Source organism: Meleagris gallopavo, chromosome 8 (genome assembly GCF_000146605.3).
Source record: "Meleagris gallopavo isolate NT-WF06-2002-E0010 breed Aviagen turkey brand Nicholas breeding stock chromosome 8, Turkey_5.1, whole genome shotgun sequence".
Classification (NCBI taxonomy): Eukaryota; Metazoa; Chordata; class Aves; order Galliformes; family Phasianidae; genus Meleagris; species Meleagris gallopavo.
In genome coordinates this window covers 1,484,602-1,512,365 of record NC_015018.2, presented here as the reverse complement: position 1 = coordinate 1,512,365, position 27,764 = coordinate 1,484,602, and the positions used below count along the sequence as shown (strand labels likewise).

Below are 27,764 nucleotides of genomic sequence, written 5' to 3'. Positions count from 1 at the left end.
TCTGTATTGTTAATTTCTTTTCGTGGTATTTTCTTTGCTCGTTGCATAGGCAGAGCTTTTGGTTACTGGCAGCCTTGACAAAATTTTCACACTGTAGGCATGATTTTTTTATTAACTGCAAATAAAAATGGGTTTTTGAATCCTGCATTTTCTGAATTCAGCCTATGTTTTTTTTGCTGGAGGTGTATTAAATTAATTTGAGTTAAAGCTTCCAAGAATGCATAGCCTTACTCTGTATCATATGGTAAACAACTTTGTCATCCAAAAAACTCAGTCTAACTTGTGAAAGTTAATAATCAAGCTATGCTTCATCACTCCTTCATGCAAGATAAGTGATTAGCTTTCTCTACAATAGAGCATAGATAACCAGAACTTGGCACATGTGCTTGTTTGATAACAGTGAAAAACAAACAAGAAGCCAATAACTGAAGTCTGAAAAGATGATGAACAGGAATTTGCATGAAAATTTGTTTGAGGAATATTTGTCTGATGTATGAATTTTGTATTCTAGATTCCCAGATATTGTAATCAAACTAATTGCTCTGCATATAGTGATCTAACTCATTTATTTCAATTCACCACCTTAGTAGCATACTTTTATCTAAATTATACTTTATTCAGTTCAGACTATGAGGAATCCTGTATTTTCTTTTCAAATTACTCTTTTTCTTGCTGCTTCACTTTCCAGCCTTTTTGTTTCAGATGGAGTAGGGATGTTTGTATAATTTTTCAGTTAAAAAAAACTCTCTTATTTTAAAATTAAGTTTGTATGGGTGTATTCAGGTTAATCCTTATTTTAAAAAATGTTTTAAACTAAATTTTATGATTTCTTTACCCTTTCAATATTGATTTCAGTACCTAAGGTAATTTTCAAACAGAGCACCTGGATCTCAAAGTCTCCCTAGTCTGAGAGGATGCACTAGCATTGGCAACAGTGAACCTCTGATCAGTTAGAAAGACTTCAGCAAGTCTTTCGCCATGTCACAGTCTAGCTGGGCTCACTTTTCTTAGCCCTTGTACTTGTTTGATTCACATGTAATCTAGGTTTTATGTGGAAAGGGAATAGCAAAAAAAAAAAGAGTTCATTTAAGTTGAGAGTAGGAAAAAAAAGACTTATTTTGAAGTACATTGTAGTGAGAGTGCTTTTTTTTTAGGAGAGTCTGTGGCCTTTGGAAATGAATCACCTTTAAAAAGGAATGATGACCAGGATGACCTGAAGCAGGTGAAGAGGCAGTCAGCCCGCTCACTTTTTCCTTCTGTGCAGTGTCATCACAAAACTCTTCACTGTTTTTTCATCTGCTGTGACCACACAGTTAAGAAAGGTAGGTGCAAGTCCTGCTTATTTTAAAATGATACAGCTGAGAAGGCAAAGTTGCTGTCTCTTAACCCATAGAGTAGATATATATGTTTAAAGTGCCAGATTCTAATGGAAGGTCTAATATTAAAAATGCTCCAAAACACAGAACCATAGAATTTCTCAGGTTGGAAAAGACCTTAAAGACCATCAGGTCCAACCACAACCTAACCATACTACCCTAACTCTAACAACCCTCTGCTAAATCGTGTTCCTGAGCACCACATCCAAACGGGTTTCAAACACATCCAGGGATGGTGACTCAACCACCTCTCTGGGGATCCTGTTCCAGTGCTTAACAACCCTTTCTGTAAAGAAGTGTTTCCTGATATCCAACCTAAACTTACCCTGGCGCAACTTGAGGCCATTTCCCCTCATCCTGTCACCTGTCACCAGTGAGAAGAGACCTACCCCGCTCTGCTGTAAGCACCTTCCAGTTATTGAAAGAGAACAGTAAGGTCTCCCCTCAGCCTCCTTTTCCCCAGACTAAACAGCCCCAGTTCCTTCAGTCTCTCCTCCTAGGGCATATTCTCCAAGCCCTTCACAAGCCTAAGCAACTAATGTCTTTTAATATCTTTTAGTTCTATTCTTTAAAGATGAAGCAGTATGTAAAACAACAAAGTTTCGTTTACCTAAAGGATTTGCCTTCTAGAGTAATGTAGAGTCATAACAATATTTTGAATACTAGTAGTGGTTTTTAATTCTTTCCCTTTCCTGAAAGTAGTACAATATGTAGCTCTAAATATATGCTGTTAGTGCAGAAAACTTTTAGCATAATTGAGTACAATTTTTGATGTGTCAAAGAGGCACTTCATAGAATCACAGAACGGCCTGGGTTGCAAAGGACCACAATGACCATCTGGTTCCAACCCCCTGCTACGTGCAGGGTCACCAACCAGCAGCCCAGGCTGCCCAGAGCCACATCCAGCCTGGCCTTGAATGCCTGCAGGGATGGGGCATCCACAGCCTCCTTGGGCAACCTGTTCCACTTGTGATTATAGAGTATAAAAATTGGAAGAACGGTAATTTTAAAGCATGCACATGGGATGCAAATACAGCGGTCTCTTTTCTTAAAAACCATTGCCCACCTGAAGGTTGTGATTGCAAAAATAGCTCTGTGGCACTGAAATGACAGGATTTAAATATACGCAATCGAATGTTAAGCATGCAGCTACTGCAAATTGTGAATGCCTTAGTAGAAAAATTCTACAAATTGACTCTTTGTACGGATGTGAAATAAGAAACATCCAAGCCCGAGGATCTGTTTGAAGATTTATAATTTAACAGGATGTGTCTGAAAGACCAAGAATTAATAACACAGTTTTATGAATGCTGGAATTTATGTATGCATATATTTTTGCAAGTACATTCTGTTGTAGATGTTTAGCGTGTATTTGGGCTTTTCATAGTATTGGAAAATGTGTAGTTTACTTGGCATCAAGATAGCATAATTGCAACTGAGCTGATAAACAACTGCACTGGTTTCACATCCTCCTGTTCAGGTGCAGTTCTTGAATGATAACAGCTAGCTCTAATCCAATTCACAATTTCCAAAAATAGGAACCAAATATATGTCTAATAATTCTAAAATGAAGGAATAGGGAAGGTGTCCTTAAAGGAGAAAAGAATGAATAAGATGTGCATTTATTTATTTAATGTTTATTCTTGACTCTAATTTATTTTTCACTGTTTTTTATCATATAATGCTGTAAGTCTGCTTTAAGTGATTGCTCAAGAATGAAAGATTCCTGTACACTTAATTTATAATATACATATGGGCACATCTGTAGAACATCTTCCACAGCAGCCTGTAATTAGTTACCAGTTTCCTACAGTAGACAGTAAAGTGACAGCTGGGAGTGTGGAAACAACCCTAGGAATTCCAGATGTAATTTGAAGAATAGGTAGTCGGGAAAAGGAAGCCCTTTCCATTTGAATTTTCAGATTTTGGTTTTACTGCTAAGTTCAAGATGACTCAAATTGACTCTGACAGAAGCATGATTCAAAGTCACTGTGGTCCATGGAGCTATTGGGATTGCTTTTATAAGACTTTTGATTGGTCTTGAATGTAGTATTTACATTGGTTTAAGCATTAGCCTGCAGTAATTTGCACATTGTTTCTATTATTACCCATTACTCTGGAAGTCAGACAATGACACGCTTGGTTTCTATTACACGTTTGTATCTGTATCAGTTAATTAGCTATCAGCTGAAATTCCCTTGCTTTTCTAGCATAGCTGTTCACCATTTTTAGATTATTCATTTAGATTAATTATTTAAGTGTATCCAAAGTAAAGTGTTATGGGGAGAAATTAGAGATCATTTTAACAAATGCTTATCAGACTAACGGGATGTTGCACTTAGCTCTGCTACGACTTGTGCAAAACAACAAAAATTACTGAGTAAATAACCAAAAGTTCTCTCTGTCTCTAGTTTTCATTTTGTCATTTATCAATGAATCTGTGTTCAGAAAAGTTAGTATGCATTTCCAATACTTGAAGGGAGCATATAAACAGGAGGGGGAACGGCTGATTATGAGGGTGGATAGATAGTGATAGGACAAGGGGGAATGGTTTAAACTGAGCCAGGGGAGGCTTAGGCTGGATATCAGGAGGAAGTTTTTCACCCAGAGGGTGTGAGGCACTGGAACAGGTTGCCCAAGGAGGCTGTGGAAGCCCCATCCATGGAGGCATTCAAGGCCAGGCTGGATGTGGCTCTGGGCAGCCTGGGCTGCTGGTTGGCGACCTGCACGCAGCAGGGGGTTGGAACCAGATGGTCATTGTAGTCCTTTTCATCCCAGGACATTCTAGAATTCTATGATTTCCTTTTGACTCAGTTTGTATTTATGTAGATTATTCTATGTCTTCTAAAATGATGCTGAGTTTAGCATAACATACGACACCACGTTAAATGCATACGAAGCAAGCCGTATTCCTGGTCTTCTATTTTACAGAAAGCATGTTAATGTACTATCTCTTATTATTGAGATTTCACAATACTAGGCTTGGTTTACATTGTTGTTATTCTCACAATATGGCTTATCTGTGCACCTCTTTTCACAGTTGGGTAGATAAGTGTATATTCAACTAATTCAGCTTGTCTGTTTCTTGGCTGCTGATTGCAAAGCTCTAAGTTTAGTAAATTGAATGTTAGTGCAGCTCCATGAATTCAGAGCAACTGTGAGCTCAGTTGCAACTGGGCATTCACTCTAGCTAATGAGTCAAACAGCAAAACAGGATAGAAAGACACAGAATTACAGGGGCTGAATTTTGCAGTTTTAATGGCTTACCAGAAATACTCCCATAATTACCAGGCTCGTCAGCCCTCGCCAAGCCCATCACCTAACACTCGAGGAATAGAGGCTTCCAAGCATTTTGGACACCTGCCCCATTTCTGAAGACCCCATTTTGAAGGGACAGTTGAGACGCCTAACTATGAGGAAGGAGGAATACATCTGGGAGTACATATGTGCCAAGGCTCTGGCAGGGAGATGAAGCCTACATTTGCCACGTTTGGTTTCCAAAATGTAAGTGATTTTTGAAACATAACGTAAATTTTTAAAAGTGCTTCTTACTTAAAGGATCAACTTAAAAGCCGTCCCGGAGTATTCATCATATATATTAAACAGTAGCAAATCAGGATGAAAAGTGGTAATCAAGACATCTGGATGTAGTATAGACACATTATGTAGCATGAGCAGCTGAGGAGAGCCAACAGCTCTGACAGTGGCTTTCACTGCCTCTTCCAGAGCAGATGACTGAGCAGTGCAACTGCATTCAGTGCTGGCATGGCAGCCTCAGGAATGAGAAGCTCCTGGTGACAGCTCCAGCACTGCAAACCCATGCCAGTCTGTGGGCCTGTTGAGAACAGACAGCCAGACAAAAACAGCAGTAGGATATGGGGGAAAAGAAGGGATCCAGGTACAGAAAAATTGATTTCTCTAATTTCTCCTGCTTGCAACTGCGTTAAAACTATTGTTCTTTAAAACAGTGTGTAATACAGTTCACCAAGTGGAGTATGGTTGGAGGACCACTGAGCACAGCTGTCTGGGAGGTTTATAACATCTTCTGATTTCCTATGGGTAACTGGTGAAAGATTAGAGGAACATGAAAACACCACACAACTTGTGGGTGGATATTCCCCTTTTAAGTATTGTTCAAAGGAGCTTTCAATTCTAGGTTATTGTATCTAATTCCGTTCCAGTCTGGTAGTGAATGTAGTCTGTTCCTGATGGAGTTGTTTCAGAAAAGAATTGTTCTTTTTTCTTAAAGGAAAATAATTCTTAAAGGAAAATCCATGACTTAGCTCAATATTTTACACTAAAACTGGAAACATCTGTACACATGTCAAATTTTTCTTTTTCCATAATACAAACAAGCAGGAAAGAACAAAATAAGGGAAAATATGCAGACGTAAGAACTCTTCTCAGTATAAATTGTTCCTAGTAATGAGGGAGAAAATAATTAACTATCTGGGAATTCTCAGCCAACATCCTTAGCAAGCACAGTCAAAACATCAGGGAAGAAATGTACATCATTTTCATCTGGATATATGGCTTAATGGCTTAAAGTTGAAGAATTTTTCTTCATTATTAAAACAATATAAAGTGCTTACACTAAAACTCACACTATTTGATATGAAAATTAAAATCTGTCTGGACCTATTGGAAGAATTGTCATTCTGACCCCTGTCCAATTCTGCAGAAATCTGAAGTTTCTAAGGGCTGGAAGAAAGAAATTGATTTTTAACTTTAGGGAAATGTCTGAAAATTCTCCATTACCAAGTTAATAAAGTACTGTAACTCTAATGCAAATTGATGTGTTGTGAGAGATTGAGCGCTCATGAAATGAAGCTGCCCATTAGAAAATACTATTAAGGTATTAAGCCAATGAAAAAATAGCAGTATAGAAGAGAGGGCCGCTTGAATGTTGTGAAAGGTCATATAATCCATCACTTTTTCTGAAGAAAGGATAAGAGAATAATGGCATTTGGGGCTAATCCTTAAGTCAGTGTGCTTGTACATCTTCACTGAAATTAGGCAGAAAAATTTAAACCTCTGTGATTCTAGCATGCAGAACTTTCCCCCCATTTTTCAGCTTTTTAACACTAGCACTGACTTAATTGCTCATCTGTTACAGGCAGCTGAAAAGGACATCATGGAAGAGAAAGGAGCCGCTGGTCACAAACAAGCAGCCTTGTTCATCAACAGCATGGCTGCAGTGGCATGAGTCAAGGCAGGCTTACATTTTCTGGCCAGCAAATCAATCACTTCATTAGTCTTCACCAAAAAAACATCTCCCACAACTATATACTCTGCCTTAGTCTTTCTGAATATTAGGGTTTTCTTAGGATGTCTTCTAACATACTTTTCTACCAAATATCTTGAGTTTCTCCATGGCTTTGCATAGGTACTTGTCTCACCATAAGCAGCCTGGGGAGGATGGCAGAAATGCCTCTCGTGAAGATTTAGTGAGTGTGCCACGCTGGCACACAATTCTTTTCTTGTTATTGTCTTTTCAGGACATACATTGAAGTATTTCTCTTGCTTTCCACATTTTGTCACTTAGAAATGTCATTGGCAAGAGCCACTCTATACAAACATAAGGCAAAAAGAATTTTTTTGCACTTCTGTTCCTGAGAGCAGAAGTGTCAAGGAGGATACTACAGAAAGACAGAGACCGTGGTATAACTGTAGCGATTTTCCAGCCAGAGGAGCCTTCCAGCTTAGCTAGTCATAAAGACAGAAGTCTAGACATACCTCTAATAAGGCCAGTATTAACACGCCGTAATTATTTTACCTTAAGGTAATGCTCATTCATCATCGTGACACTGCTATAAATAGAGTATAATCACTTCACATTTTCCAATAAGTCCAATACATTCGGAAATTAGGTAAGGTAGTGAAGTTTGTCATTTCTCACTGTAACAAGTAGCAATTGCTATTGAGAAGTTTCAGAAGAGAAATGGCAGTTTCTCCTGAAACTGTAATTAATATGCTTTCAGTATATGTAAGTCAGCACAGCTGCTTAGTCTAAAACGAGATTTGACTACTGTCCAAATTATCCTAACCGTAAAGAAGAAATCCACTACATAGCACAGAAATCTTTTTGTTATTATGCCTCCTCCTATCAGGTAATTTTACAAAGCATGATTGGGCAAATTTGCACAGAAAGCAATATCTCCTTTCCACCTAAAAAAACCAATCTCATTAAAGCCAAAAGGAAGACTTAAAAAGATATTACTCAGGGAAGTATAGGAATTTGTTTAAGGTTATAAACACACTCATCCAAAAGTTTTAAACCTATTCAAGTTTGGAATTCCAGTTAAGGTCCATAAAGTACAAATTTTGTGTTTTACGTCTGCAGTAAAAGATCAGAGATTACTTGTAATTATTATGACCCATGTCTAATGATTTTAAGAGCAATCTGTAAGTGTTTACAATGCCCTGGAATGACAGTATATTTGCTTTATTTGTATTTTCTCTGTTCAACTTACTCAACTTCCTTGATTGAACTACTCGTTGGATCATGAAGTATTAAGGATCTTGAAAAACTACAGGCTATGTGGTCCTAAAAAAAAAAGACAGTTTTTGAAATGAGTGTTTTGAATGGTGACAATTTTGAATGAAAACATATTGGAAGACTTTAGAAGAACTGAGCAGCATTGTTCAGCCTTCTCTTACAGGAAACAAAAGACAAAAGGAGTAACCCACTCTAGACAGATGCCTCATAGGGTAAGCAAACATTATAAAAGTAGGAACTTTCTGTTTTCAGGATGAGAGATGCAGATTAGGTCCTTGTTTAGATAAAAGAAGCTGGCGTAGCAGATGTACAACAGCTTGCATTGGCTACTTCCCCCATATAGATATATCAGATTAATCAGAGTAAGAGATTTGGTTTGCAAGTGATGTGGATGCCCAAGGGGCTGCAGGGTTTGTTTTGTCCACAGCTGAGCTACTCAGCCAACTATTGGATGGCTTATGGTGATACACTGGTGACATAAATCACAGCTGATTACTGCATACAAGAGATGGAATATTCCTTCAAGATATAACATTTCTCGGAGTTAAAGCTGCTTCCTCCAAGATCTTATTGAAGTCATTCTCCAGGATCTTAGTAACACTGTAATATAAACACTGTCTTAAAGGGATCCTTGTTCCAGGACCCCTTTAATCCTTATTTCCCTTTACAGGAACTTGCAGAGCTAGAAACCCATCTAAACTTTTCATTTGGAGCAGCAGTACTTAGCTGAACTGACATCTAAGTAGGTTGGCAAATTAGCTATGAATTTGTATGCTTGGCTCTCACATGTTTGATTACTCAGGGAAATAGCACGGACAAGAGCATAAGTGAAAAGTTGGATACTGTTAAAATTTCTGACTCTGATCTATCTGCCCCTTGGTAATTTGTCACAGGTATAAACGTGCACGTTGCTTAATATACTGTCTACTTTTCAGATATAAGTAACATTTCGAACTGTGCTACTTAAATGATGTTCCCATTATGGCTTTACTGCAGCATGGTAACAAATTCAGTGTCTTAGCAATCCTGCTTGGATTCCATACTGCAGTTTGTCAGCCACATGCCTTTCTTCCATCATTTGTTTTGTCATCAGTGAAAATTAATTTTCTTGTGTTCCGCCCTTCTTATCGCTTTTAGAAAAACAGACAACATCTGCTTTGCAGAGACTCACAAAAGGAAATGAACATTCTTTCTTACTGGAGGATGACATTAATGACAATAAATCATCCCAAGACCTTATTTATCTATCGTTTAACAGTCGTTTTACAGTTATGTGTGAAGAGGTGTGAAGTATACTATGATTATCTAAACGTTGGTTAGAAAACATTGGCAGAAAAAGGTAGTTGTATTTAAGAGCTTTTCTTATATACACAAAGGTTTGGGGGGATCTATTGTGCATTTTCCAGAATAATTTCTGCATTTAGATGCGCCATTCAAACTAATACATTAAAATTAGACTTTAAAAAAAAAAAAGGTATGTTTTCCAAAATTCTGGAAACCCACAGCTCTCACTGAAATCTGTGAAAATTTTGGGGTGCCAGGCATTTGTAGAAGATGATAAATGTCTTTAGGCTCCAGTGAAAAGATGCTCTGGAGTGCAAACATTGCTTATTTACTGGAGTCATTATTGAGAGAAACAATGCTGTGCTAGTAGACCATAGGGAGTACCTTTTCTATACTAATACATACCTCCCTTTGCATTAAAGATATTCAAACCACTGCATATGTGCGAGGGTTGCTCCAAAAGTAGTGCCTCCTGTTTTATTATCTTTGCCCATGACATCAGAGGCAGATGTTGGCAGTATAGCAGTAGAGGCTGAACCCTCTCGCTAGTATCCCATTACATTTTATTGCTGTGTGACAGATGGCACAGAGGAGCAGCCTGACAATATGGCATCTGACATGGAAGTGCCTATGAAGCAAAGATTTGTCACTGAATTCCTCCATGCGGAAAAGGTGACACCCACTGACATTCATTGATGCTTGCTGAACGCTGATGGAGATCAAGCGGTGGATGTGAGCACAGTGAGACAGTGGGTGCCACATTTCAGCAGTGGTGACAGTGATGGTGGGTCACCTCCACTGGTGCAGATTTTTAGAAGCACAGCACGAGGGCTCCCCTTTGTGCCTGACAAAAATACGGAGCTAATGGTGATGGCTGTGTTGAAAAATATTGTTTTGTAGCTGAGAATTTGCTCTCAAATAGTGTTTTTGTGTTCTTTGTATCTGTTGTAGTTTCCATGGAAATGTGAGGCATTCCTTTCAGAGCAACTTACATAATATTAGTCAGACAATAAAGGGTAAGGTCTAACAGAATGACAGTCATTCTTATCATACTGAATGTACAAAACTATCATTTGATGAGACATGACTGAGAAGTACTTGACAATTTGGGAGCTCTGTCATAATAAATAAACCCATTTTTGCATCTGTCATCATATTGGTATACATTTGGCTCACTCTCTTTGTAAAAATCTAATGTTTTAAAATCTCGGGTTTGAAAAATCTTGTAAACTTCCATATTTTTGGCAACTGCCTTTTAAAACTAGTTAGGATTCATTAGCAAACAATTTTCAAAGACTACGACGCACATTATGGAAATGCAGCAAGTTTGATATATAATGAGCAGCAATGCTATCAAGGACTAATGACAAAAGCTAATTATTTAGCTGCTGGGATAAGCTAGCCAAATAGTAGAGAGGTTTGTTGTTGTTTTTTTTTTTTTAAATAAACATTTTGGTGTAGACTATCACATGGGGAAACTGCATATGGCATTTATAAAGGGCAGAACTTCAACAGTGTCATCCTTGTATTTGAGAGTCAGGTCCAGAGGATCAGCTCATCTTGCATAACTGCCCACCTGCTACGTAGCAACCAATGAGTGTGTTTCAGACAAATGAGTACAGCTTCTCTAAGCAGGTTCAATCCACAAAATGGAATCTGCTATGACAAGCCATGAGTCTATTCCTAAACCAATCATAACCCTCTAACACAAGAAATTAAAGAATAAGGAATGAAATATCTTGTAGAACACCAGAAGATCTTAAAGAGGGGTTACTAGAATGGCATGGAAGTAGATTTGGAGTGGAAATCCAGATATTTTAAATCTACCCATAAGTTCTGTAAATACTGGGCAATTTAAAATCCCTGAAAGAGACCACAGAAAACGGAGAGTGATGCTAGCTCCTGTTTTGTTGTATTGTTTTTATTCAAATCACAAAATCTTGTATTACGTACTCACTAAATAAATCACACATTCCCTTAATATTGCTTCAGCACAACTTGTTTGTGTCTGACCTAATCTAAAAGTTTAGATGAGAGTTACTGCAGAAGAGCATGGAATGTGTGCAAATCAGGGCTAGGCACTGTGCTCTCCTGTAGCTGGTGCTGAGCTCAGAGAAGCTGTGGACTGAGATGCAAGCACAGCCACTCAGCTACATGGACTTGTGACCATGCTTCTCCTATACCCACATGGGAGATAGTTTGCCAACCAGTTATGGGAAGGGATTGAGAGGAGAAGGAGATCCCTGGTGTATAAAAAAGTCTTTTGTGAGACTGTATTTATTGTTTGTGCATCCATCTAGCTGCTAATAATACCTGTCTGTTTTCTTGTTGAATTTTTACAGAAAATGACATAGTCCTGTCATGGTGTGCGTGAAAAATTTTTAAGACAGCTGACTAAAAGGCATGTGAAATGTGAATTTCCCAATTGCTTATTGTCGCTAAAAAGCACAGTGTGGCATATCAATCCAGACTGTGCTGATGTGCTACGCTACACTGCAATACCTCTTAATATGAGATATTCATTTCTGAAGTGTGCAAGGTGACACAGCAGTGGTCAGTGGAAATGCTTCGGCAGATGAAAAAGGTATGTTTCTCCTCTTTATTTGTTTACTAAAAAGTGTGTAAATATTGATTCCAGATTAGTAATTTCAGTGCCTAGAGCAAAGCTGCAATGAGGTCACATCACTATTGAACCTTAATTAATTTAAGAACTCCTCAAAAGCAATTGTTTCTTCCTCTGCTTAGCAAGAGCTTCAAAAGGCATCAAGTGTCAGTATCTCAGTGTTACAAGGCTTAGCTGCTAATAGAAATGTTGGAATTTATGCTGAAGGAAACATATGGCTTTGCAGCTCAGAGAAGGATTTATTTAGTAGTAAAATTTTATTTAGAGATTGCTCATTAATTCTTAAATCAGCTTTTGGTTACAAGTATTTACTTAAGTTTATGCAACATAAATTGCATACAACTAATGCTCAAATTATTCATTATGAATAATGTATTTGAACAAATATAGGCCTTTAATGTGTTTGCAGCTGATTTGTAGTCAGTTGGTATTTTCTATGCCTGTGCTTACTTTTTTCTAAGTTGTTTACTAGTTTAGGTTAGAAGTGGAATTTTACATAGCTGCAGGTATTTACTATGCAGTTGCAAGCTGTGATTTATTACTGCTGGTGCTTTTTTTTCCCCTCTTCTTGAAAGACTCTGGGAGTCCACCTGCCCAACAGTCTCCTAGAATGTTTACTGTGCAGGTAATGGAAAAAGAATTGTAAGCTGATTTTAAAAGTTATTCTGCTTCAAATCTCCTGCAAATATTAGTTCATGCAATGGCTGTGCTACCATCTAATAAATTATTGCTCATTCCGCCTGTATGAAAGTGTGTGTCCAAATATTCATGACTGAATAATTTTGTGCATAGTCTTAGTTCATATCAAAGAATTAGAATTAACTGTGAGAAGTGCTCCAGAGGAAAATGCTTTTATGGAAAAATAGGATTGTTTCTTTCAGATCAGCTTCTGAGACATGGCTGGAACTGCTGTTAATCGTGGACCTGTGGGTCCTGGTGAAGCCATCATCATCCCTACCCTTGTGGTGGACCTTTGGAGCCTGAATGGACCAAGGTAGTTCTCCTGATCCTTTTAATGGATGGGTTTCAAATTGTGGTAGTTGAAGTTTTTGCTCACTGCTCAACTCCTTGCTTGTTTAATCAATGAGTGCTAAATATATGATGAAAGAGCTGTGCTTAATACTGCATGTGTTTTGTCTTAGAGTGATATAAACTTGCAGTAATGACTCTTGAGCAGAAAGCAATCAAGTGATAACAGCCGGGCAGAGGTGAGCATGAATGCACTGTCCAAGAACTTGCAAGTCAGACTCCTTCTGTAGATCTGATGCATGCATCCATCTTTGGCTGAGCATAGATCAGTGCCTGTGCCACTCTCTGTGGAAGGTGTGAAATTCAAAGCTATGCAGCTCTTCAAAGCTTTCACATGAATTTCTGAAGAGTTTATGCAGAAATGTGCTCTGCTGTTTCTCTCTGTACTTTGCTTAGTGCTATAATGGCTGTCTTGTATTCAAATGTGATTTTCTGGTGCAATTTTCCTCTCTTAGTGAAAAGCTAAGCCATTCCTTAACATGACTAGCAAAAATAAAAATAAAAAATCCCTGTGTGGTAGAATACTGCTGCCTGTTAATATTATTAACATGTTAATATTATTAATATGCCCTGGATCCATAGCAAAGAGTTAGAATTTCAGTTAATTTCAGTTAATTTCTGTGGTTCCTGGCAGTTCTTTCACAACTTGAGCTGAGGGAAAAGTCAAACTGTGGGGGGCTCTCAGCCCTTTTCCCTGGCCTTGAGAAAAACGGCTCATGGATTGCTTTCCATGGATCAGCGGCCATGATGCTCTGCTAGGAGACTTTGTTTCCAAGACAACTGTTGCCAAGAAAGACTGGTTTTCCTTGGGAACAATTGCTTTGTTATTTCTGTACAGCAAACCTTCTGTATCCACTGTTAGAACTGTGAGAGAAGCTCTTGGGGCTCCAAATCCTGGTGGAAATGGAGAAACACGAAGGCAAAGTCATTCTAATCACCAAGAGGGGGTTTGCAGTCTTACATGGACTGCACAAAGTTCACGATCTCTCAGGACATGTATGCACTCTGCAAATACAGGCCCTGAAATAGCACTTGTGAGCCTCTTCGGGACATGCTTTCAAACGAATTCCAAAGCTTAAGGTTCTCTTCAACAACTCTTAGTTGGGAATAGATGAGGTCTTTAGGGATATTCTGTATCTGTATTCTGTATACATCTGTATAAAAATCTTACAATTTAGTACAGAGGCTGTGATTAGCAACTTGTGCATGCTGAAAGCAGCAGATTCCCCCACCTCACACTAATGTGAAAATCTCGTGCTTTTTAGAGTAATGCTTTTGAGACATGCTCTCGAAGGATCATTCTGTTTCCATTAACATTTCTTTTGATTTTTCAATCATCTGAAAGATAGGCTTTGCTTCACTTTATTAAAGGTATAGTCTTAATATGTGTCAAGTCAATAATCCCTTTTGTTACGGAGGTTTCTAAAGTTTGTGATAAATATCTTTACTAGCTTCTACCATTAGCTTCCCATTTTTTGCATTGAATAATTCTATTTCAATTGGAAAGTTTCTTTGATTATGTCATAATATTAGGTCATATTCAACTCAGTGGATTTAATGTAGTTAAATGAATAAGCTATTCTCCTGGTAAGTACATACACTTACTGACCACCTAGCATCCACCAGAGGTCACTTCCTGGCCACATAATCCATTACCAACTGTGCTTTCAGTTCAGCTGTTAGCTTCTTTTGTTTTGTCCTCAAAAACCTGCTAATTACTTTGAATCCTTTCCAGAATCATTAAGACACAGAAAAAGATCCTGATGAAACATGAAAAATATAGGGATTTGATTGATGCCACAACCTGAGTGGCTAACCATCCTATGCTTTGCACGATATTAAGGATATATTATTAAAGACATTAAAATATATTATGTGTAGATATTAAAGAATTTTAAGTACAACCTGACTCTACCGTGTCATCTTATCTGGATTCTCATCGGCTCAATCGTCACAAAATCTTTCTCAATATGCACTTAAATTGAAAAGCAAAATGTATTTACAGCTTCTGAAACATCAGCAGCATTTGAGCCTCTCTTATTGTTTATTGGAGAGGCCTGTGTTTGACAATTTTTTCTTGCAATATGAAGAAAGCCCTCTAGAATTCTTTACTGACAAGTCAATTAAAAGACACGAACAACTCATCCTATTTTGGAAAAGGTGCCATTCTACATCTTTTGTAGCTGAAGTGAAAATCTGGAAATCAGAAGTGATGTTTCATGAGATGTTATTTTCCTCCAGCATCTCATGTTCTTAAAGCTTACATGTCTTTTAACTCAACCTACTCATTTTCAAGGAGATGGAGGAACTTGTTATATGTGTTTGTGGCAGTCTGTTCCCTAAAATGAGGAAACTTTGTGAATTGTGAACTTTGTTCGAAATCTCAAGCAAACCCAAACTTCTCAGTTAAGAAAATGGAGGGGTTTTTTTTGTTGTTTTGTTTTTGGTTTTTTTTTGTCTGGTCTGCTTCAGATCCATCTCACTCTCTTATATCTCCTACATCAGTCTCAGTTTCACAAACTCCAAACCATAGATCAGTATCTCTTTTGAGACTATAATAAGAATCAGGAATATTTTTCGTTTATCAGTGTAGTTCCAGACTAAAGTGCAGTCATTTAAAGTTTAAGAGAGGAGAAGGTGGTATTTGTACCTAGTTTATCATCTGTCTGATTATTATTAACACCCACTGGAAATTTGCTGGCATGTGCTTGTTTAGATCTCTTATAAACATACTTCAGTAACATAAACTTAGAGTTTTATACTTTTTGATGCTTGTACTAATTGCTACAATGAGTGGTGAGATGAATAATAATTACAATATTATTCCTATACCTTCTTTTTACTATGGCGTTCTTGCTAGCATGTACTACTGTACACATTTCGACCTCTTTCACAAGTAATGGTTAAGTTTAAATTGTTCTTTATATAGACAGTGAGTACAGGAAATCCAAAGATTTTATCATTGGTGAGGATTGCCTCAAGGTAACAGCCCACTGCCAGAAACAACTATCCATGTAGTCTTTGTGTCTGGTTGACAAATGAAAATAAAGAGAGCCTCAGCTCCACTCCATCCTTCTTACTGTGCAGAAGTACAGATGCATAGGAGGTTACACAGGCAAGGGATAAATCACTGTTAATTCAGAAGAACAGGACAGCTTCCACTTCAGATTTTTTGAAAGGGTTCTAATTATACTCACTGTATGAGCACCTATTAAGAATTGTGCTCCATAATGCCTGGACTGAGTTTTTTTTCTGAAATAAGGTTATTCCTAGGGTTTTGTTCTTCAGAACTCTATAATCCTACCTCTGATTGTCTCAGTGAAAGGTTTGAAATACTTTGTAAGCTCCTGGTTTGGAGATAAGAGCACACTGTTGGTCTGACATCAAAGTGAATTAATGAGCTGGCTGTGCATTTCTATCCACTGCTTTAGCCAGACACTCCTTTGCAAACCTCTAGAAGCTGTCACCCTGCTCTGCTATGATGAAAATAATTGGATGTAGCTCCCACTTCTGTTACTGCCATTACTGTTGCTGCTGGCAAAGGGGACTCAAAACCGATGGCTCCAAAGGTAACTTTGAGGCTTCAAAAGCCAGGTTTTCTGACATGCTGGGCTGCTTGCTTCTCCAAGAAAATTTGAAGAGCTTCACTTTATGCTAAAGAGGAGACAGACATAAGACAATTCTTACAACCAAATGACATGCAGAAAGAATTGAGTATCTAAGCAGAGAGCAACCCACGACTCAAACTAAATATTTCTAGAGGAAGGGATGGCTTTATAGAAATGAGGAGGAAAATATTGAAATGACAAATCTAGTGAAGAAAACCTTCTAATAATTTTGAATACTGCTCTTATGATTTCTACATGTCATTTGACTCAGGAATTCATAATAATCCCGAAGGCTTGGATAATGCATATAAATGTATTATTGTGCTGCTGCTTCATAAAATTTCTATGTGATAAATACACTTCTACAAGATGCTTCACATTATATGTTTAGTGTTCTGAGCTGGTGAGTACTAGTAGTAGGATAATTGCTGAGAACACTGTCTAATTCATACTTTCTCTTTTGCAGGCAGGAAACATTCAGAGAAGTTCAATGGGGGAAAAATAAACCAGAAGTTTTTGTGGATTACAAGGTGACTTTATGAGCTCTGGAAGCCATGTGTTGACAGAATATGGATAGCACATTTTAGTTCTTAGCCAACTGATATGGAATTTTCAGCATCTTATTTAAGGTAATAGACCTCTAATTCCAAATCTTTTCTTCATGGTGTTGGCTTTCAAATGTTTTTATCATGGTTGAAAGAGTTTGAATTGATATTTTCAGCTGGAGATGTCTATCAGAGCTTCCTCTGGGTAAGGAAGTTTTCCACAAGCAGAGCTGCTAGAGCCATCTATTCCTCAGAACGACATTTTACACCACTCTTATTTCAGAGCTATCCTTGGTAATATACCCAAAGACAAACTATTCCTATTACTGTACTTTTCATGCAGGCTCTATTTGGCCTGCTCACTGTGTCACAGTCTTTATAGGAAAAGAAGTAGTAGGTGACTTACTTAAATGTTTTGTTTCTTCACACAATATTGTCTTTTCTCATCTACACACAAATGTACATGTTTGAATTGGCCAATTATTTTCCATGGATAATGCAGAGTATACTAATCGCTGCCGTCAAGCAGGATCCAAGTCTTTATTTGAAGATTATTCCACTGACTGAATAAAGAGGAAAAGCATTACAGTCAAAATGAACACCTTTCAGATATCCTGGTTTTTTTTTTCTTTTTTTTTTTTTTCCTGTGTGCATGCGGGGGCTGTTCTGTTTTGTTCTTCAGTTGTACTGTAACAAAGTCAATATACATCCAAGGCCAGGCAAAGAGCAAAGGGTTTACTCCCAGAATGTCATACGCAATTCCTGTAAATAGGGGTGGTAAGGTTGAAGTAGATGATCTCTGATTGTGCAAGACAGAGATAAGCCAGAAAACCCCAAATAAAGCTCAAAATTACAGCTTTTAGTGGAAACTAAAGGACTTATTTTTTCCTTTTGGCAGGCTGGTCCTTCAGATAAAAATCCAGCCATCTTCTGTTTCAATTCTTCTCTACTACGTTCTGTCACGCTGGCTGTCAGAAAAGCCAATGAAGTGATAAGATTTTCACTGTGCACGAAGCAGGTAAAGGTGCTGGTAAGTAAAACTCTCTTTTGCTGTGATAAGTGTTTGACCATACTGAGGCCTTGCAACCCTTGCGGGTTCAAGCATGCCACTTAGAAAGTGGCTGCCCTAATGGTGCATAATAAGCTGATGAAGACAACTGTTACAGGATGTGTCTGTCCACTTAACAGCATTCTATCCCTTAGTATTCTCTATACTAACTTAATATTTACTTTTGAAGAGCAGTTTCCCCAGTATTTGACTCAAAAGGGCTGTCCTTTTCTGTCAAATTTAGGCTTCAGGGCTGATGACTCAGAGCTGTCAGCTCCATGATTAGGACTGTTTTGCCTCCTGGCTGCCTCTTCCAGGATCTTTTTCCTGATTTTTACCTTCATTGGGTGAGTCATGTCATAATATACTCTTTATGGAGGAATGCAAGAATTTTCTGAGATATATCTCTTGAAATAGGTGTACCAATATCACTTCCAGAACTAGCTACCTTCTAAGTATTAAAGAAACTTCATTTCAGGGCCTGATTCTGATCCTTTTGCTTAAATATTCTGCAGTTCTGTAAGCCTTGCAACTCACGGAGTGTTACTGCACCCACACTTGGCGTGATTCTCCATGTTGGAATCTCCATTTTCTCTAAATTTAAATATGGAGTGCAAAATCTATGTTTCCTATTTTAGGAAATCCCTGAGCTTTTTCTGATACAGTGGGAATATTTTGTTGGGTTTTTTTAAATCCAAACTAATGTTGATATAAACTGTCATTAATGTCTTTTTAAAGTGATACAGCTGCCAGGAAACCCTGCCATCAATTTCTTAGAGGTGAAAGAGACCCTTTGGTTCTCCTAGAACAAAGACTTGGAGAGCTAATCTTGGAAAACTTTGGAGGTAAGCAGGTCTAACTTCAGAAGGCCGGCAGCCAAAAACACCAGTCTGTGTGTTAGGGACTTTGTATTGACAGTATTCTCTGTGAGTTTTTGTTTTTAAATTTTATTTTGTTGGACCATTATTATAAACTTTTTCATATTGCTTTCATGAAAGACAGAAGTGGTATCTTCCCTAGTACCAAATAATGAGCCAAGTATAAATATCCAACAGAAAAAGCCCTTGGATGGGTGAGAAGAGCTATCTTTTGTCCATGATGCTGGATAGGAAAAATAAATTGGATCCAAGCTCTATTATTACTGGTTAGCTAAGTAATTTCCCTTATTTTGTTTTGGTATAGGCAATTGCTCCAGATTTGGATGTGAGCCTACAGAGAAGCATACAGAAAAGCTTCTTTAACTGCTTTCTTTTCCTACTGATCATGTTCTCACAGTAATAAGCTAGCTAGTACATTTTATATTTCACTTTATCAGATGAAACAAGACAGAATAGGATGTTCTCCATGGGGAATTTTTCCTGAGGCTTAAAATAAAAAGTGATTAGCAAAATTCGTGCTGGATATGATTGTGCCTCCTTATCCCCATGCTTAAGACACTATTTCCTTAAACATGTTACCTACTTTAGGCTGATTAGTAGAACTGAGAGAAAACTATGCCAGTTGACTTGGTACTCATTTACCCTTTAAGTTTGTCAGATCATGTTTGTGGTAGTTTCATTTTGTTGTTGTTTGTTTGTTTGCTTTTGTTTGCTTTTGTTTTCAGTTAGACACAAAATATATTGGACGTTTGTATCAAATTTGACCATCATATTAAAATTGAAAATAATTATTTTTGTGCAGCTCATCAGAACATAATGCAGAGCTTTATCTTACGATGTTATTGCCTATCACTGTTCTGCTCAGAGAGGGCAGCAAAGTATTGCAGTTCTGAGATCCAAGAGAACTTCAGCTCTGAGGCATAATTACTGAATTATAATATAATATAATATAATTACTGAAGAAGTAACGTACCTTTATTAATATACAGGGTGTGAAAGGAGAAGTTGAGAGGCAATCAGATGATGACTATCTAAGCACACCTGAAATTTTTGTCCTTTAAGATATCAGTGTTTGCTAGTACTGAAGATATTATCAAAAGTAGTATCTTAATCACTCTAAGTTTCAACGTACAGTAATCCTAATAGCTGTAGAGAGAAGAGTCCCTGCAGAGATGAAATAGTTAGAAAGTTTAGGATTCGTTGCAAACTGTCATTCTGTATGAATCATTTGGCATAAAGAGAAATTATTTAAGTTTAAACTTGCTATGAAAAAATACATTAAAATGGATTTGCAGCATGGTGAAATGGATGATATTTTCTTTATACCTTGACATTTTTGGATTTTTGTAAGCTTCGTTGTTTTTCTTCTGGTTTTCCATACATAAGGATACAATCAGAGACTAGATTAAATGGTTCAGACACTATCTCCTGTTCTTGCCCTTTGGAACAAAACTGAAGTACATTTCTTGGGCAATGCAGGCTACTCTTTCCTAGACAACCCTTTAAAATGATTGTGTAAATGGAGAAATTTGTGATGTGACTTTGCTTTATTTGTCACAGATCTTGGACTTAGCAATGACTATTCTTCAGCCTTTCAGTGCTTTGCTCCTTTGTCTATCACTGATGATGGCAACAAGTTCACTTACCACAGATAAACCTGAAGAGAAAATGTATTCATGTCCCATCATTCAGTGTAGTGCTCCTGCAGTCAACGGATTACCAGGCAGAGATGGAAGAGATGGTCCCAAAGGTGAAAAGGGAGACCCAGGTACAGAGTGTTTATCAGTAGTATATTTTTGATGCTCCTTTTCATCCCTTAAGTCTTATTTTATGCCTTTTCTATTCTTCCACTTTTCTACTTCTTCTCTGCCCTATTAACCTTTTTTAGTTTCTGTAAATTTGCAGAAAGCTGTCTATAAAGCACTTGTTCCATTTTTAATTCTATTCTAGATACTTGGATTTAATAAATAATTTTTTAAAAAAACCATACAAACATAAAATCCCATTTTCACAGCAGCCCATAGAACAGAGATAAAATGAGATTTTAATCTCAATGTACCATTTGTATTCTGAGCCATTTGCAGAGTTTCCTACTACCATACTAAATTATGTCTGCTTTCCTTTCCAGTGGCCAGCTCTCAAAACCAGAAATCATGCTTGCTGAAGTTGGCTACTAACCTAATGATAATAATTGGATTGCTTCAAATTAACTAAGTCCCAGCAACTGAATTTCCCTCAAGACATGATTTGACAAACAGTGGCTGCAAACAAACAGATCAGAAAGTGCTTTCTGTCACACAGTGAAACAGAGTCACCACCTTTCCCAAGATATAAAATTGTTTCTGAGAAAATATTTAGTAAGTACATACAGAATTGTATGCTTTCTTACTACATCCTATGCTGTAAGGAAGTTTTTCCCCATATTCATATGATTCATATGGAATTTCTTGTTCTGTCACTGGGCATCACTGGAAAGATCCTACCCCCACTTGACTTCCACACCTTACATATTTATAAGCTTTGATAAGATTCCCTCTCAGTTTACTGCCATCTGAACAGTTCCAGGTTGCTCAGTCTTTCCTCGTATGAGATGCTCCAGACCCCTAATCATCTTTGTGGTCTTCCACTGGACTCTTTCTAGGAGATCCCTGTCTTTTTTTGAAGTAGGGATCCCAGAGCTGAACACAGTACTCCAAATCTGGTCTCACTAGGGTAGAGTAGAGGGTGAGGATTATCTCCTTTGACCCTTCTTATTGCACCCTAGGATAGCAATGGCCTTCCTGGCCACAAAGGCACACTGCTGGCTCATAGCCAACCTGCTGTCCATCAGGACACCCAGATCCTTATCCTCAGAGTTAATTTCCAGCAGGTCAGCCCCTAACTTGCACTGACGTGCAGTTATTCCTCCTTCCCCAGTGTAGGATTCTACACTCGCCCTTGTGGAACCCCATAAGGTTCCAACTCTCCAATCTGTCCAGGTATTGCTGAATATCTGGACAGCCTTCTGGTGTGCCAACCACTCATCCTAGCTTTATATCATCATGTCATGTGTATACTACCCCTCCTGGAGTTAGTTAATTATGTTTCAACATCCAAGCAAATTTCTATCAGTATGAATACAGCTTGATATGTATTTAAATATTCGGGTTGCCCAGAGAAGCTGTGGATGATCCATCCCCAGAGGCATTCAGGGCTGGGGTTGAACGGAGCTTCCTGATGTAGTGGTGGCAACGCTGCCTGCAGTAGGGAGTTGGAACTGGATGATCTTTAAGGTCTCATCCGACACAAGTCATTCTATGATTCAGTGATATGACATAAGACACAAAATTTATCTGGAATATATAAATGTTCAGCATAGACATTTTCAGTATCACGTATCCTCAGTATGCTCCCAGTTGTTTTGTGGCTGAAATATGTAAAGCCAGCACTGCCTGATTAAATAACCACTTCAGAGGTATGCTTGACCTTTATTACATTTTATCTAATTTTCTAGATAATATATTATAATATATGGTTGGATTACATATAATGGCTTCCTGATTTTAGAGCAGGTGTATCTCTACAATAACAAAGTGTTTATTGCATTGGAATTTCATTTTCATAAATAGATATAGTAAGGAATTTTGCATCACTGTGATTTTTTATCCAATTAATGCAGTTCATAGCAAATGAATATTTTGACAGGAACAATTTTCAGGTGGAAGTAGGGGTGGTGTTTGACACAATGAGTGGTTGGAAGACTTCAGGAATGGCAAAATGAAATGATATCGACCACTAGCAGTTAATATAGTATTGTAACACCTTGAGGATATTTTTGTTAGGTGTCTCATTCCTGTCCTTTCTACTGAGTTAGGACTTCTGGCCATGCTCCATTTCTTGGTTCTTTGCTGTTCAAGACGTATATTGCAAATTACTATTCTTTTGAGATAAAATGCATTTACCAAGTGAGGTCTTTTTTTTTTTCAGCCTCAATTGTTTCTACAATTAGTATTCATGTAGAATTTGAGAATATTTTGTTTTTCATGTACAAACCTCAAATACTGAGTATTTCTCAAAAGAATTTCATCATTCATAAAGTGCAGGGTAACCTTACAGTGCATCATAGAAAACTTAAAATGACAAGTGAGTGTTAGGAAATCATGGGTGAACAAGAAGTCCTCTGATGCTGTGAATTATCTCCTTTTCTGATTGGTATAAATGCAGAGGCTTTATTTTATTGTTGAAAAGCTTTCTCAAAGCAGAAAGACAGGTAGCTCTACTGACATCATCCATTTCCTGTTCACTTACCAATTTCATCCCTTTCTTCCAAGTTAATTCATCCTTTACCTCCTATCCTCAGCTGGGTTTGCAACCATCTTCGTAAGAGAGTCTTCGGTATTTGTGTCTTCTGCACACAGTTGCTAGTTGTTAAACTATTCCTCAGTTCAGGACTCTCTCCAAGCACTAAGGAAACATGGTGGGAGAATGCTCTCAGAAAACATTAAAACTATTTTCTCTCAAATCAAACTCTAGGAGAAGGATTGAGAGGTCTGCAGGGTTTGCCAGGAAAAGCAGGACCTCCAGGATTAAAAGGAGAGGTGGGACCACAAGGAGTGAAAGGTCAAAAAGGAGAACGTGGAAGTAAGTAGTAAAGCTCTCGTGTTTCTATAATCTATTTTTCAACCTTTTAGTGTATTATCTTTAAAATATTTGTTATAATGTCTGGTGTTCTTATAATATCATTTGAGGAAAGGTGTGAAGGTGTGACTTCCAGAAGCGTAAGGAGCAAACAGATAAAACGTCTGTTACTTAGGGGATGAGTTGCCTAGCATAACTTGGGAAAAAAGTATCTGGAGTGAGTCACTAGTTTTTTGTTGTTTGTGCCTGAAATAACAAATCCTTTCACTCATATCACAAAGGCATTTCCCTTGAATTCTTTGTCTGTTCATGTATTTTCCTCTTTAATTCATTTAAAATGCTTACATTTGTGTTTTGCCTTTGAGATCTGGGCTTTTTCAGATGAATTGATGAGCTTGTCAGCTCTGAGAATTCCAAGCCCACCCAAATATTCATCTGAGTTAGAAATGTGGCGCTCTTACTGGCACAATTTCCCAGAGAGTGATTCTGCAATGTACCCTATGGTTTGTGTTCTGGAAACGAAACGTCTCTCACACAGAATTAGATGAAAGACAGCAGTGGTGTAGTTATTTTTAAGATAAATTACTAAGTAATACCCTTAATTCTTAGTTGTTGTGACTGATGACCTGCAACGACAAATAACTGCTTTGGAAGCGAAAATACGAATACTGGAAGATGACTTAATCAGATACAAAAAAGGTAAGATGCAATCATATTAATTTTCTTTTTGGAGTTTCCATGCAATTATTATAAGATGGTAGACTCCCTTGACACTAATCCTGGATACCCGTTGAAGACAGTAAAGTAAAATAAATGTCTGTCAAAGAAAGCAAATGCATTTCAAAAGGGTTGTTGCAAGCCCAGTCTTATCTATTAAATGAGCAAGAGGCTCACTTTACATTGGTTTTTGTTTTTGTTTTGTTTTGTTTGTTTGTTTGTTTTGTTTTTTGTTTTTTCATGAAAACCTGGCAGGCATATGAACCATAGATATGTATATTTCTCTTAAGATCATTAATTTTTTCAAGACAAATATTCAATTTCCCAGGCGCACTAAAGCTGTCCCTTTATGTCTTGTTTGCGCTCCCTGGTTTGAAACTCTGAATTTCATTATAGTCTCTTAGCTTTAGTTTCTGTGATCCCAGGTTAAAGCTAATAGGTATGAAAGATCTCCTAATGGCAGCTCAGTGAATTTTAATTAGTCTCTGATTTTTGCACTGAGACCTGACAAGCTTTTTTTGTCATACTTGCAATTTGATTTAGGGAGCAAGTTCCTTCAGGTCTTGGTTCAAGAGCTGTAATAATATGCAAACTGGGAACAAAAAAAATATATATACATTAAGAATTACTTGTAATCCAAGCCTTATGAAAATCCTGTTTTATTAAAATGTGGATTTGGTATATCCAGGTGTTAATTTTGTTTGATTTCTTTTGGATTCTGCCTAGTACTACAAGTAGTCTGCTTGTACTAAAACAGTAATAATTGAGATATTATGGATAAATTACTTTAGAATCTTCAATTTATGGTGTAATTCAGCATGGTGTTTGCTTTTTCTTCTAGCCATGATTTTAAAGGACATCGTGAACGTTGCTAAAAAAATGTTTGTCGCAACTGGAAAGAAAGATAATTTTGAAAAGGGAAAATCCCTTTGTGCAAAAGCCGGAGGTATGCTTGCCTCTCCTCGGAATGAGGCTGAAAATACAGCTTTAAAAGACTTAGTTAGCCCTTCAAGCCAAGCTTATATTGGGATATCTGATGCACAAACTGAGGGCAAATTCATGTACCTCAGTGGTGGACCTTTAACTTACAGCAACTGGAAACCTGGAGAACCAAATAATATGAAAAATGAAGACTGTGCAGTAATAGAAGACTCTGGAAAATGGAATGATTTAGACTGTTCAAATTCAAATATCTTCATTATTTGTGAATTGTGAACAGCTGATAAATCGAGGAAAATCAATCCAACTTTCTTCTCTCGGTTATGTGATTGCGTTGAAGTTGGTTACTATATTGCAGAATAGAATAATCAGAACCAAATTATATTTACAGTGGTTTTCTCTTTGACATCCAGTTTTGAATCTCCTAATGAAACAGACCTATTTGTTCACTCATTGTGAATTGTTTACCATGTGATATGCTGAAGACCTTATGTTTGTGCTGTAGGCTTCAGAAAGGTTTAACTCCATGTCAGCTCTAGTATCATGCCCTGGACTCAGTGCCTACTAACATTTGAAATGTATTTTCTATTTCATGTCCTAGCACAATCTGGCTTCTTATGTTTATCTGCATTTTGTGAATTGCTGAACTTAAAATGTGAACCAAAATAAATTTTGAACATTTAAACCATGCGTCTCATTTGAAAAGATGGAAATATTTGGTTAAGAGAGCATTCTGAATCTAGTTTATGGAATATAATGAGCTATTTTTATACAAACTATTATTATTATTAGGTGATTAAGCTAATGGTATTTCTGCTCCATTGCACTCATATGTTCTAAGTCTAACATATCAGTCAAACAGGTGTTCATAATGTGTAGTTCAGAGACCACGATTTGATCTGAGCCATATTACTGTCGCACATGGGAACGTGGTTTCCCCAGAGTCTGAGAAGAAAAGCACATCATGTTTTCCCTCTGCATTTCTGTCATGAGACTACAAAACTGACTGCTGGAAATAATAATTGATGAATTCTCTTCTGCTGGTAAAATTTAAGTGTCTATCTACAGGCAATGTGATTTGGAACTCAGCCTTCACAGAAGACCTGTCCTATTTCTCTCTCTCCACAAGTCTGTTAATAACTTTTCCACCTTCTTCTGCTCCTGTGAGAATTACTGTGACCTCGTAGGTGACCAACAACCCAACAGCCTCTTCTTGAAAGACCCTGGTTGTGCTCTCTGCACACCAGCAAGTGCACAGGAGACGAGTACTCTGGTTTGGTTGGTTGGTTTGTTTTGTGGGTTGTCGGTTTGATATTTTTTTTAATTCAGTTTTGTGGAGGCAAAGCCAAATGCTGCAATATACATCTAGATTACTTGGTCGGCCTCACAACTGAAATGGAAATTGTTGCTATAGAGTCTGTTGTTATGGAGATACATTTAACTGCTGTCATGCTGGCAGGCAGGAATGAGTAGAGCTTGTTTATTTGGTCAGATAGTAAGCTCTCACCCCACTCAGTGCAGAGGCTTGATGTGGAGCATGAAGAAACCGTGGCTCTAATGTATTCTCCAGAAGTTGTCAAGTGTAAAATAGTCCTAACTGAGCTTAGTTTACAACAGCTCGGAAGTTAAAATAATGTCATACTTTGTCACAAGGGACATTTTAGATGGCAGAAAAGAAAAATAATTACAGATTGTTGAAGGATGTGAGTTTTCTAGAGCGTGATATAGATGCTAATCTGCATCATATTTTCTCCTTGTTAGTAACAATGTCAACTGCATTCCTTTCCTTCACTAATTGGTGTCCTGCAGCTATGGAAACAAGAACTTTTAACATTCTGCCTGGGAGTTCGTAATCAATATTTATTATATGAAAATGCAGGATAAGGCTCAATATTTAAAAGACTGATTTGGGTTAATTAAGGGCAAAAAAGAAAGATATATTCTGGAGAGTTGAGTTCAATCTTGTCATGCTTCCGTGTTTAGAGATCTGTGGTAATTCAGTCTCCAGTGTATTAGTTGGAAAGTCGGTCTGCTTTGAGATTATCTTCAAAAACACTTTGGTATGTTTTGTGACCATTTTGTTTGAAGCTGGGTTAAGAGCAGTGCCTCCAGTAGATCAGCTGGTTAAGTCACTGTATCTTAGCTACTGATTTGAAAGGAATTTGGAGTAATATTTTGCAGATGTAAATGGCTCTGTTTTCCTATTGTCATTTTGAAAATTTAATTTCACTTCATAATGCTAAAAATGAACTGTCAAAATCTTACTGCTATGAGAGAATTTCTCTTTTAGCCTGCATCTACAGCTTCAGTCGTGCTGAGAGAAACCATTATAAAATGATAATATAAGCTTTTGGGATCTGTAGTAGTTTGGAGACAGTGATGAGAAGAATAAATATAATAGTGCTTGTGTATCTGTTTGGTATTTCGTTACACACCATGATTTTAAAATAAAAATATTCAAAGTAAATGAAAGCTGGGAAGGTTTAGGTTAGATATTAGGAGGAAGTTTTTCACACAGAGGGTGGTGAGGCACTGGAACAGGTTGCCCAAGGAGGCTGTGGATGCCCCATCCCTGGAGGCATTCAAGGCCAGGCTGGATGT

The 27,764-nt window shown here is 37.5% G+C and overlaps 1 protein-coding gene and 2 long non-coding RNA genes across 8 annotated transcripts in view; 2 read left to right on the top strand and 1 right to left on the bottom strand.

Annotated features, from left to right (window-relative positions):
- The window catches only part of LOC104911872, a 36,302-nt gene extending 18,736 nt beyond the window's left edge, over window positions 1-17,566 (top strand). For 2 of the 3 annotated variants that reach the window (XR_004160432.1, XR_004160433.1), the window contains 5 exons: window positions 1,155-1,322; window positions 4,668-4,880; window positions 11,502-11,743; window positions 12,664-12,776; window positions 16,886-17,566. This is a non-coding gene — a long non-coding RNA (uncharacterized LOC104911872). Of the gene's footprint in view, window positions 1-1,154; window positions 1,323-4,667; window positions 4,881-11,501; window positions 11,744-12,663; window positions 12,777-12,924; window positions 16,381-16,885 lie in introns of all 3 variants that reach the window. The other variant, XR_004160434.1, reaches the window with a different exon arrangement.
- Window positions 1-27,764, bottom strand: part of LOC104911873 — a 65,156-nt gene that overhangs the window by 12,996 nt on the left and 24,396 nt on the right. The window contains exon 3 of one of the 2 annotated variants that reach the window (XR_794232.3): window positions 23,178-23,333. This is a non-coding gene — a long non-coding RNA (uncharacterized LOC104911873). Of the gene's footprint in view, window positions 1-20,664; window positions 23,334-27,764 lie in introns of those variants that run through there. The other variant, XR_794231.3, reaches the window with a different exon arrangement.
- Window positions 17,751-25,848, top strand: LOC100549167 (mannose-binding protein). Of its 3 annotated transcripts, none has more exons than XM_010714120.3 (7): window positions 17,751-17,994; window positions 18,257-18,359; window positions 18,751-18,857; window positions 20,481-20,658; window positions 23,403-23,510; window positions 24,117-24,206; window positions 25,066-25,848. In XM_010714120.3, the coding sequence occupies exons 4-7, from the start codon at window positions 20,514-20,516 to the stop codon at window positions 25,437-25,439; spliced, it is 717 nt and encodes a 238-aa protein (XP_010712422.1). In that variant the 5' UTR covers window positions 17,751-17,994; window positions 18,257-18,359; window positions 18,751-18,857; window positions 20,481-20,513; the 3' UTR covers window positions 25,440-25,848. The 3 variants fall into 3 exon arrangements, with proteins under 3 accessions (XP_010712422.1, XP_010712421.1, XP_003207822.1); XM_010714119.3 differs by having other exon boundaries at window positions 17,752-17,994; window positions 20,451-20,658; XM_003207774.4 differs by lacking the exon at window positions 18,257-18,359 and having other exon boundaries at window positions 17,752-17,994; window positions 20,451-20,658.